This window comes from Pseudophryne corroboree, chromosome 10 (genome assembly GCF_028390025.1).
Source record: "Pseudophryne corroboree isolate aPseCor3 chromosome 10, aPseCor3.hap2, whole genome shotgun sequence".
Taxonomy (NCBI): Eukaryota; Metazoa; Chordata; class Amphibia; order Anura; family Myobatrachidae; genus Pseudophryne; species Pseudophryne corroboree.
This window is the reverse complement of record NC_086453.1, coordinates 116,320,193-116,333,327: the sequence shown is the minus strand read 5'-3', so window position 1 is coordinate 116,333,327 and position 13,135 is coordinate 116,320,193. Positions and strand designations below refer to the sequence as shown.

At 44.2% G+C, this 13,135-nt stretch overlaps 1 protein-coding gene across 1 annotated transcript in view; it reads left to right on the top strand.

Annotated features, from left to right (window-relative positions):
- Positions 1–13,135, top strand: part of LOC134966196 (cytoplasmic phosphatidylinositol transfer protein 1-like) — a 264,862-nt gene that overhangs the window by 226,955 nt on the left and 24,772 nt on the right. The window contains exon 5 of the mRNA XM_063942761.1: positions 5,824–5,895. Within this exon, the coding sequence (XP_063798831.1) occupies positions 5,824–5,895 (72 nt within the window). The remainder of the gene's footprint in view (positions 1–5,823; positions 5,896–13,135) is intronic.

Sequence of the window (13,135 nt, the reverse complement as noted above, 5' to 3'; positions counted from 1 at the left end):
CCTTAATAACAAGGATTTGCAGATAAGCTTTGAGTAGGTTTGGCCTGTGCATAACAGGACTGGACTGCGCCCTCTGTCGGCCATGCTCTCTGACCAAATGACATCATGATGTCACGCTGAGTGCATGGTGCGGTTAGTACAAGGAAGTACAGTACTGTCTGTAGCATCCTCAGGACACTGTGGAAGGCTGCACAAGCTGCAGTGTGCATGTCTGGAGCATCCAAAGGCCACATTACTGGCTGCAGGGTGCCATTCCAGTGATAGAGCAGGCCTCAGGGCTCTGCGCTCTGTTTGAGACATCGTTCGCACGCCCCTAGTTATGGCACTGGATGTAACCTTCATGTGTATAAGACCTGTTATCATGCAAAACAGTAGTACATGCAACAAAGCCCTGCCCCTTTCGTGGCAAAAATTCCATTAGTCACAGGTTCCACGGGAAGGAAGCGGAGATAAATGACACAAATTTGTGTCATTTGGCTCCGTCCCCTCTTACGGAGCTGCGAATCCCAGATATAATCTCATCATCCGGCATGCTTCACTATAATGTGGGAGAATTGGCAACTCTTCTTTGGGTGCAGGGGACTCCCCAAAAATCTGGAGTCTCCCTCACATTGCGGGAGAGTAGGCAAGTATGAGAGAGGAGGGATGAAAACCCCTGAGTGAGAGGCAGGGCAGGCACAAGCAAATCCCCGTGCTCCCATATTAATCCTAGAGGAAGCGATCTAGCTGGGGTTGGGGACAGAGAGAAGAGGGAGCAGGTACTGAAGCCCACTGATGAGGCAAGATGCAGCCTAGAGCACACAAACCCCATGCCCCGGCCATATATGACATCAGCCCTGCTGTGTACTCTGGAGACGAGACACTGATCACAATCTTAAGGGGGGAGGGCCTGCCAGCAAAGATAATCTTTGCTGCGAGCTGCTTCACAGGCAGATGCAGCTTGTGGGTGGGATCATCTGGGCAAATGGGTCCATCTGTCAGTCACCCTGGTATACCCTGTACCCCCAGATGGCGGCCCTGGTGGTCATCATCCAACTGCATTTATCAACATGTCCAATATTCATTCTTGCCTAATGTGTGAGCAGGACCAGCTCCAGGGCTACAAGAAATTTTACAACCCTCAATGTGCGCGCCATAGGTTCACGCGCTCCAGGGAAAGTGGGCGTTGCCTTGCAACTTTATATTATGATATCAAACTATAAATATATGTATTATCACACCCCCTCTACACATACATACACACACACAATTAACAGCCTTACACATAATGCCCACAGTAGTGCTCCTTACACATAATGTACCCAGTGTAGTGCCAGATACACATAATGCCCCAGTATAGTGCCAGTTACACATAACGTTCCAGTATAGTGCCAGATACACATAATGCCCCCAGTACAGTTCCAGATACACATAATGCCCCAGTATAGTGCCAGATACTCATAATGTCCCCAGTATAGTGCCAGTTACACATAAGGTTCCAGTATAGTGCCAGATACACATAATGCCCCAGTACAGTGCCAGATACACATAATGCCCCCAGTATAGTGCCAGACACACATAATGTCCCCAGTATAGTGCCAGTTACACATAACGTTCCAGTATAGTGCCAGATACACATAATGCCCCCAGTACAGTGCCAGATACACATAATGCCCCCAGTATAGTGCCAGGTACACATAATGCCCCTAGTATAGTGCCAGACACACATAATGCCCCTTAGTATAGTGCCCGATACACATAATGCCCCCAGTATAGTGCCAGGTACAAATAATGCCCCTAGTATAGTGCCAGACACACATAATGCCCCCAGTATAGTGCCAGTTACACATAATGCCCCTTAGTACAGTGCCAGATACACATAATGCCCCAGTATAGTGCCAGTTACACATAACGTTCCAGTATAGTGCCAGATACACATAATGCCCCCAGTACAGTTCCAGATACACATAATGCCCCAGTATAGTGCCAGATACTCATAATGTCCCCAGTATAGTGCCAGTTACACATAACGTTCCAGTATAGTGCCAGATACACATAATGCCCCCAGTACAGTGCCAGATACACATAATGCCCCAGTATAGTGCCAGTTACACATAACGTTCCAGTATAGTGCCAGATACACATAATGCCCCAGTATAGTGCCAGATACTCATAATGTCCCCAGTATAGTGCCAGTTACACATAAGGTTCTAGTATAGTGCCAGATACACATAATGCCCCAGTACAGTGCCAGATACACATAATGCCCCCAGTATAGTGCCAGACACACATAATGTCCCCAGTATAGTGCCAGTTACACATAACGTTCCAGTATAGTGCCAGATACACATAATGCCCCCAGTACAGTGCCAGATACACATAATGCCCCCAGTATAGTGCCAGATACACATAATGCCCCTAGTATAGTGCCAGACACACATAATGCCCCTTAGTACAGTGCCAGATACACATAATGCCCCCAGTATAGTGCCAGGTACACATAATGCCCCTAGTATAGTGCCAGACACACATAATGCCCCCAGTATAGTGCCAGTTACACATAATGCCCCTTAGTACAGTGCCAGATACACATAATGCCCCAGTATAGTGCCAGTTACACATAACGTTCCAGTATAGTGCCAGATACACATAATGCCCCCAGTACAGTTCCAGATACACATAATGCCCCAGTATAGTGCCAGATACTCATAATGTCCCCAGTATAGTGCCAGTTACACATAAGGTTCCAGTATAGTGCCAGATACACATAATGCCCCAGTACAGTGCCAGATACACATAACGTTCCAGTATAGTGCCAGATACACATAATGCCCCCAGTACAGTGCCAGATACACATAATGCCCCCAGTATAGTGCCAGGTACACATAATGCCCCTAGTATAGTGCCAGACACACATAATGCCCCCAGTATAGTGCCAGTTACACATAATGCCCCTTAGTACAGTGCCAGATACACATAATGCCCCCAGTATAGTGCCAGGTACACATAATGCCCCTAGTATAGTGCCAGACACACATAATGCCCCCAGTATAGTGCCAGTTACACATAATGCCCCTTAGTACAGTGCCAGATACACATAATGCCCCCAGTACAGTGCCAGATACACATAATGCCCCCAGTATAGTGCCAGGTACACATAATGCCCCTAGTATAGTGCCAGACACACATAATGCCCCCAGTATAGTGCCAGTTACACATAATGCCCCCAGTACAGTGCCAGATACACATAATGCCCCCAGTATAGTGCCAGGTACACATAATGCCCCTAGTATAGTGCCAGACACACATAATGCCCCCAGTATAGTGCCAGTTACACATAATGCCCCTTAGTACAGTGCCAGATACACATAATGCCCCCAGTATAGTGCCAGGTACACATAATGCCCCTGGTATAGTGCCAGACACACATAATGCCCCCAGTATAGTGCCAGTTACACATAATGCCCCTTAGTACAGTGCCAGATACACATAATGCCCCCAGTATAGTGCCAGTTGCAGACACAGGTTTTTTGGGGCTTTTTTAATTCACCATTTTTGCCTAAATGGACAGACGAAAAATCAGATTAGGGGTTTATTTACCAAGTGCTGAGTTCTAAAACTCGGTGCTTCCGATTGTGTTTATGTCCGAAATTTAAAATAGCAATACTAGCTAGATAACGACAATGATGAATGTTGTGGGTCAGTTTTATTTTTCTATAATTCTACAGTCATTCTGAAAAGCTTTATGTGCCCTGTAAATACTGTGCATGATAAAATGGTATCCGGACTATGGCCCTCATTCCGAGTTGTTCGCTCGCTAGCCGCTTTTCGCAGCAGTGCACACGCTAAGCCGCCGCCCTCTGGGAGTGAATCTTAGCTTAGCAGAATTGCGAACGAAGTATTCGCAATATTGCGAAAAGATTTTTCTTTGCAGTTTTTGAGTAGGTCGAGACTTACTCTTCCAGTGCGATCAGTTCAGTGCTTGTCGTTCCTGGTTTGACGTCACAAACACACCCAGCGTTCGCCCAGACACTCCCCTGTTTCTCCAGCCACTCCCGCGTTTTTCCCAGAAACGGCAGCGTTTTTTCACACACTCCCATAAAACGGCCAGTTTCCGCCCAGAAACACCCACTTCCTGTCAATCACACTACGATCAGCAGAACGAAGAAAAAACCTCGTAATGCCGTGAGTAAAATACCAAACTTCTTAGCAAATTTACTTGGCGCAGCCGCAGTGCGAACATTTCGCATGCGCAATTAGCGGAAAATCGCACCGATGCGAAGGAAAAGAACGAGCGAACAACTCGGAATGAGGGCCTATAGCTCTACACTAAAAAGGTCTACAGTCAATAGGTCTACCACTAATGGTAGACATGCATTAGGTAGACAGGGTCAAAAGGTCGACATGTAAAAGTAAGACAGGTCGTCAGGGTCAAAAGGTTGACAGGGTCAAAAGGTCAACATGACAATGGTCGACACACACATGGTTGACCCAGGTTTTTTTTATTTATTTTTTTATTTTACATTTTTTTCATACTTTACCATCCACGTGGACTATGATTGGGAATAGTAACCTGTGCCGAGCGCAGCTGTAGTGGAGCGAGGCACCTTGCCTGAAGCATGGCGAGCGAACGCGGTACACTGATGGGGCTTGTTTGTGGCAGAAAAGTAACAAAACACCCCTCAAAAAATAGTGTCTACGTTTTTTGTGTCGACCCTTTTCCATGTCACCCTTTTGACCCTGTCGACCTTCCCTACTGTCTACTTATTCTATGTTGACCTTTTGACCCTATCGACCTAATGCATGTCTGCCATTAGTGGTAGACCTAATGGCCCTCATTCCAAGTTGATCGCTAGCTGCTTTTGGTCGCAGCGTGGTGATTAGGTGAAAAAGCATCATTTCTGCGCATGCGTACAGGCCGCAGTACGCACGCGCGGAGTACTTTCACACAAAACTATGCAGTTTTACACAAGGTCGAGCAAAGCTTTTCTGTTGATCGGTGAGTGATTGACAGGAAGTGGGTGTTTCTGGGTGGTAACTGGACGTTTTCCGGGAGTGTGCTAAAAAACGCAGGCGTGTCAGGTAAAAACGCAGGCGTGCCTGGGGAAACGGGGGAGTGGCTGGCCGAACGCAGGGCGTGTTTGTGAAGTCAAAGCAGGAACTAAATAGACTGAAGTGATCGCAAGGTAGGAGTAGGTCTGGTGCTACTCAGAAACTGCATGAAAATTTTTACGAGCAGTTCTGCTAATCTTTCGGTCGCACTTCTGCTAAGCTAAGATACACTCCCAGAGGGCGGCGGCCTAGCGTTTGCACTGCTGCTAAAAGCAGCTAGCGAGCGAACAACTCGGAATGAGGGCCATTGACTGTAGACCTTTTTAGTGTAGGTCTAATAATCCACACCCTGATAAAATGTATTAAAATATAAAACCCAGGTATAATGTCCCTTTGAGTCTACACCAAGGCATTTCAAGGTATCAGTGAAACAATTCCAGTCAGTTGCATTGTAAAGAGCTGAATTGAAGCAAGTGGGGTTTATAAACATCCAGTCCTTTGTAGTTTAGATGTTAAAGCAATTTAATTGGATTCAAGGAATGTTTTGCTGTGTTTATTTACACTTTCCACCATTTCTTCACTGTTCGGGTTTTTATAAATTTGCCATTATTTTCTATATGTGTAATCAAGCTCTACAGAAAAGAAATGTAGTTGACAAAAGCTTCTATTCTGTATAGTTGCACACTAGCTTCCTGCTAAATGGGCCTATTATGTATAACAATACAAAGTACTATATTATTGCTCACTGTTTGTGTTATTTTTCGTTTTAACATAATGCATTTCCCCCCCTAGTGCTCTTTTCTACCCAAATTTCAAATACGAATAGAAACAAAATTTGAAAATAACAGCGGCTGCAATACGCAGGTAAGCAGCTCTAAGTGTATCAACGAACGAATTTATACTTAAATAATAAATAAAAAATAAATAAGCAATGAAAAAGCAAAACGCTGTCTGAATTTAAGGTTCATCCTTTGCCTCCCGCACTTTAATTACCATGGTCTTAATAGCTGCAATCGATAACTCCTGTGCACTACAATTACAGCAAAATCCCTGTTATTACACCTATTTTAATGCAGAAAATAATTCATAGGTTGCTCACCACACACCACCATGGGTCTAAGTAACGTTAAGCACTCACTTTTTCTTTCTTTATTTTTTACAATGCACTTTTATTTTTCACATTGTAATGGAAAATCACATTTGAATTAAATTTCTTGCTAAGAAACACCATGACAGCCAGTGAAAGTGGCATAATAAAGGTGTGGAATAAAAATCATACACTGTAATTTAGAATATTTTTTAGACATAGTGTTCCAGATTACGGAAAAATATACTGATACACAACTGCTAGATAATCCGTACCTGAATAAGGATACCAGTATCTTCACTTATGCATACCTCCCAATATGCCCAATTCCAGGAGGGGTAAAATGATTAGGCTTGCCATCACCTGTGGTGAACACCTTTCTTGTCAATTAATCAATTAAACCCAGGTGAGGGCAATCATAAAATAAGACGGAATTCCAGGAACAGAGCAATTTGTCCCTCCTGAAATGGGTCATGTTGGGAGGTATGCTTATGTATGTACCTACAGCATGTGTAGCTGTTCAGCAATCTCATGCAAGTACCCAGACTTGTCTACCACATAGATACCTCCCAATATGACCCTCTCCAGGAGGGACAGAATGCTCTGCTCCTGGACTCCACTCTGAATGTACTGTATGATTGCCATCACCTGTGCTGAAACACCTTTCTTATCCATTAACCTGTTCAAAACAGGTGCCGGCAATAATAAATTAAGAGAAAAGTCCAGGAGCAGAGCATATTGTCCCTCCTGGAGGGGGTCATGTTGGGAGGTATGCACATATGTTCCGACATTCTGGATCATCATCACGGGACTGCAGGGAATATACTGGCTGCTTTTACATATAGCTCACAAAAACTGGACAGCTTTATTTTTACACTGCAATTCAGATTTCAGTTTGAATACACTCCACCCAAATCTTAACTCTCTCTGCACATGTTACATCTGCCCCACCTGCAGTACAACATGGTTTAGCCCAGTTGCTTGCATTTTTGCTTTACTTACAAACATGAATCAGGCCCTTTGTACAGATCAGAATCCTAGGAAGAGAATAAAACAGTTACCGAACACATCGCTGGGCACTGACAGATGGAGGGTTGCACAATAATCAATGAGTCCAGCTACAGTATGCTATATTGAGGCGTATTTATCAATCTCTGCATAAAAGCCATGTAAGTATAGTTTCTTATTGTCAAATATTGCGCCAATAAGAAATTAAATATCTGCTTTTCATTTGAATACATACGGCGGACACTTGAACGAGTTTCTGCAAAATTGGTGTAATAAGTGTGCGCCATAGAAATATTCTTAAAATTTGATAAATTTGGTGTTTATTATCATCACATATGCAGCAAAAACATAAAAAACTTTGAATAATTTGATTGAAAATATTGCTGCTGTTTGCCAAACCAGAGGAGATTGGCTTGTCGCTTGCCAATATGTTTTAAACAATACAGCTTTTCCCTATAGTAGTAGTGTTAGTTTTAATTGGTCCTAAACAATTAATTTCTCTGCAGAATGTGTTCTTCATGGTATATACCAGCAGCTGTAATCTGGGTATACATATAAATAGCTAAACCAGGTGCACCTATAGATTTACGTCATACATCTCAATGTAACGTAAATACATAGGTGCACCTAGTTTGACTCATACTGTATATACTTACGAACGAGTGTGGAGCACCTTTAGATAGGGCTAACATAAAAAGTACTAGAATGCGCCACCAGATGCAATCTAATATCAAGTGCCATTTTTGGGGGGCCGGGGCGAGCCATGCGATCGCACTGGGCGCCACGGCCACAGCAACTGCATGTTAGAGTATTCTGTCTAGAATACTATTGAAAATGTCCTTCCCAAAATGGCTGCCACCCAGGGGCGTAACTAGACCATAGTGGGCCCCATTGCAAAATTCAGAAAGGGCCCCTCGTGTACTCCACAAGCGCGACGGGGATGGTGGCAGAGAGGGGAATGGATGGCAGCACCAGGCAGAGTGTACACTGAGGTGTTAGCTATACATACATATATATATATGTATATATTTTAAAATATATGCATACATATATAAATACACACACATATATGGAGGCCAGGAGGTGTGTCAAGCCGGCATTGTGGTGAGCGCAGCGAGCCCGCAAAGGGCTCCTTGTGCTCGACAGGTATACCCAACCTATATACGATATGAAGGGCACAGCATAGGGTGCACACAGCAGACTATCCCCTACCTTCCAGTACAGAGCATGCCAATACCCCAAAGCAGCCACCCACCCCCTCTCTCCTTCACCCTCATCAGAAAGCCAGCACACACACTGTCCACATCAGCATGGCTAACACCCATTACATCCTACACCAGACATACCTTCCACCCCCACACAAACCCCCATCCATACCTCATGTCCCGCACCAGACTGCGAACAGCAGAAGCGGCGGGTGGGCAAACAGCGGCGTGTTTGTGGTTATTTGGAAGGGTGGACAAGTGGCCGCGGGCGGGCCGATGGACGTGCGGCTGCGGGTGGGCCAGTGAACGAGCAGCTGCGGGCCGGTGAATGAGCGGCTGTGGGTGGACAAGTGGCTGCACACATCGTCCGAGGTCCCATAAACAATAGAGAGGAGATCGGGACTAGCTTGATGCGTTGCTGCCTGTCCTGCTTGGTCGTCCATGCCTCGTCCCATAGACTTCTCAGCAGAACAGTCAGCAGCGCATCAAACTAGTCTCTGTTCCGCAACCTAAACTTTGCTGCAGCGTACCAGGGTGCAGGGGAGCTATGGGCCCTGCTGGCTGTCGGGCCGGATAGCAGTTGCATCTCCTGCACCTATGGTAGTTACGCCACTGTTGCCGCCTCATAGAAGATAGTTTTTAAGATTGCTAGAGGAGGTGGAGGCCATTTTGAGAATTTAATTTTCAATACTTTGAACTGGAGGCAGGCGCGAACAGCGCCTGGGGACTGCAGAGAGTGGCGGTAGTGGCCATGGGATCCCCTGACAATGAGCAGAACCCCTTGACAACGAACAGGTACTGTGGTATTACAGTAGGGGCATAATATGGTGACAGGGGCATGTGGGGGCATAATATGGTGTCTGTGGCATTACAGTGGGGGCATAATATGATATCAGGGGCATTACAGTGAGGGCATAATATGGTTTAAGGGACACTATGTCGGTGAAAAGTAATCTTTTCCTGCATGGCCACACCCATTGCAGCAAAGCCGCGTGCATTACAGCAAATGTTAATTGTTTAGATGTATTTTAAGGGGCCGGGTGAGGCGCATTTTTTTGTGTTCGTACTGGGAGCCAAATTGTCTAGAAATGGCCCTGCTAGTATCAGGTACTTCCTTTTTTTAGGTTTTGTTGTGTTCACTACATTGAGTAAACTTTGTAACATCAACAATAAAGAATACAAAATGCAAAGAACAAAGCTAGAAAGTGAAAGCAGTGTATAAAAGGCACATGGGGCATGTGCAAGCCTATAGGTATTGGGAGGTGGAATCCCCTTTTTCTAATTTCCCATCAAACTTACAGTATTACGCACTGGTATTTAAAAATAGTTACATGTTCCTCATAGCATACAGAGAGCTATTTGTAACATAATATTGTAGTTTGTTATGGCATTACATGTCAATATATCTAAATTAAATATTGCATACAAAAGCTACAAGGATCCAAAGGTCTTTAGCAAATCACAGTGATTTTGGCCTCTCAGCTACAGTGCAAAACAAAAACACACTTTCAGTACATTAGATAAACAAATAAAGTACGTGCAGTTGGCGAATTCAGTGAGTTATCCTGGAAAATTTGCATTGCAAATCGGAAATTACTAACGTCAGTTATTTGCATTCATTTAAAAAGTCACTCTAAATTTATGTATATTCTCAAAAAAATGGAAATTAGATAGAACCAGCTAGTAACAAAGCAGTTCCCAATATAAATAGGTAAAGAATGACACTATACTAAATTAGTCCCCTAGTCAAATGCATTTCACATAGTCAAATAAGGCTTTAAATCAGTGGTTCTCAGACTTTTTTGAATCACGGCGCCCTAGAGTATCATCATTTCTTTCACAGCATCCCTAGGCCAAAAGATTCTTATTGAAAAATGTAGAAAGAAATATTTAATTAAGTGCATTGTGTTTATAGGTCATCCTTAGGTTTAATTCTGTGGTGAGGGAAAGATTTGCTTCTGTTGGTCCACATATTTTATGATTCACAACCACCAGCGCTGGTTTTGCCTATAACATTGGGGGTAATTCCAAGTTGATCGCAGCAGGAAATGTTTTAGCAGTTGGGCAAAACCATGTGCACTGCAGGGGGGGCAGATATAACATTTGCAGAGAAAGTTAGATTTGGGTGGGTTATATTGTTTCTGTGCAGGGTAAATACTGGCTGCTTTATTTTTACACTGCAATTTAGATTGCAGATTGAACACACCACACCCAAATCTAACTCTCTCTGCACATGTTATATCTGCTTCCCCTGCAGTGCACATGGTTTTGCCCAACTGCTAACAAAGATCCTGCTGCGATCAACTCAGAATTACCCCCATTGTCCATAAATAATTTTAATTGGTCCTGGACCACCAACCCAGGGCACACCTGCAAGTGTCCTGAATCATGAGGCACTCCAGGGTGTCACGGCACAAAGTTTGTGAACCACTTCTTTATCATAGGCAGTGGCACTGTCAATAATGGTGATGCAGTCCAGCAGGTTAGGTGCAACTACCCTGCAGCTAACGTTATTTTACAGATTGCAATTGCAGTTTTAAATGATATTTCCCAATCTTCATTTGAAGTTTATTTTTTAACTTTTCATGCACAATTTTGTTGTGGATTACATTGATATGCTGCCTCTAGAAACAATTATACGGATAAACTACCAGCCAATCATCTCCTAACTGCCATGTCACAGGCTGGGTTTGAAAAATGACTGTTAGGAGCTGATTGGCTGGTACTTTATCCCCATACACTTTACCTCCATCCAAAGCTTAGTAAATAGACCCCTCTGATACATATGTATACATATACATAGGTGCGGCAGGAACAACCTAGACCTAAATTCCCTCAAAACAGTTGAGATGGTGGTGGACTTCAGAAGGAAACCCAGTGCCATGCAACCACTCGTAATAGCTGACAGCGAGGTTTCGTGGGTCGACTCCTTCAAATTCCTAGGGTCAAAAATGTCCAGAGACCTCAAATGGGGACCCAAAATAAGCACTGTTGTACAGAAGGCCCAGCAGCGGATGTTCTTTCTGAGGCAACTCAGGAAATTCAACATCCTGGAGAAGCTGTTGCTCATTTTCTACACAGCGATCGTAGAATCGGTCCTATGTTCCTCGATCACAGTCTGGTATGAAGCTGCCAATGAGAGTGACAGATGGAAAAGATTGTTGGGGCTGACCTCCCTCCCGACCAGAAATTATACCAGTCAAGGGTCAGGAAGCAAGCGGAGAAAATCGTGGCAGATATGCAGCACCCAGGTCACAAACTGTTCAAACCCCTTCCATCAGGCAGACGCTACAGGTCTATTTCCGCAAAGTCGAACAGATCCATTAAAAGCTTCTTCCCACTGTCCACCAGCTGAACAATATATAAAAAGTCTAACATGTATAATTTGTCTAGTCTATCGTACAGTTCCAATGTGCAGTATGAACTCATACTTGTAATGTTTGTAATGTATGCTACGTTTTCCCCCTTCTTATGCTATGTATTCCCCCTTCATGTTGCTGCTTGGCGATGCATTGTACTGCAAAAAAATTCCTAGTGTACGTGTGTACACCTGGCCAATAAAGCGGATTCTGATATGATATGCACCTAAGACACTTAAAAATGTTGCAAAAGAGAGAATAACTGTATAATTCTTCAAAAGATACTGTATTTGTTCCATGCGTGGTTCATTCGGGATGTAGTTATGCGACCGCCGGTCACAATACCAACCACTACATCCCGCCCGCTCAAAATCCCATCGGTCGGTCCCATCATGCCGACCAACAGGGACTATTCCCACTCGTGGCTGTCCACGACACCCATAGAGCGTGAATAGAACCTGTGGCGAGTGCAGCAATGCACTTAGTAAGGGGCTTTGTCCCCCCCAGCCTCCCGGCCATGTAACAGCCGGAATCCCACCGTCAGTATTGTGACCGTTGGTCTCCTGACTGCCGGTCACCCTAACCAATCAACCTGTTCATTCAGTTTCCAGACTAGGTAACTATCCTCTTTTTATTAACAATGTTTGCCCTTCCCTAATGGTACTGCCCTCTATTTAGAACTGTAGCAGTTCTTACCTGATAGAACACCGTATTTTATTGCTAACAGTATCTTTCAGATACTCTTCTCACTCTTGCAACAATTAAAACTATCACCATAGGGTTTTTTAAAAAAAACTTTTTAAAGAATGTGATTTCGGTAAATCAGACAACATACTACCAATTACACCAAATGTACCAAAGTTTTCCAATATATCAGTTTAAGCTATTCATATAGTTCTAAATATATCAAAGTTTTATCCTAGGTCATACTGTATCTATCATCACTCCATAGGAATATGGGTGGTCATTCCAAGTTGTTCGCTCGTTGCCGTTTTTCGCAACGCAGCGATTAGGTGGATAATGCGCATCCGCATGGTACGCAGCGCGCATGCGCTTAGTAATTTAACACAAAACTTTGGAGATTTACACAAGCTCGAGCGACGTTTTTTCAACGCTCGAGTGATCGTAGTGTGATTGACAGGAAGTGGGTGTTTCTGGGTGGCAACTTGGCGTTTTCAGGGAGTGTGCTAAAAAACGCAGGCGTGCCAGGAAAAAACGCAGGAGTGGCTGGAGAAAAGGGGGAGTGGCTGGCCGAACGCAGGGCGTGTTTGTGACGTCAAAGCAGGAACTAAACGGACTGAGGTGATCGCAATCTAGGAGTAGGTCTGGAGCTACTCAGAAACTGCAAGGAATTATTTAGTAGCAGTTCTGCTAATCTTTCGTTTGCTATTCTGCTAAACTAAGATACACTCCCAGAGGGCGGCGGCCTAGCGCTTGCAATGCTG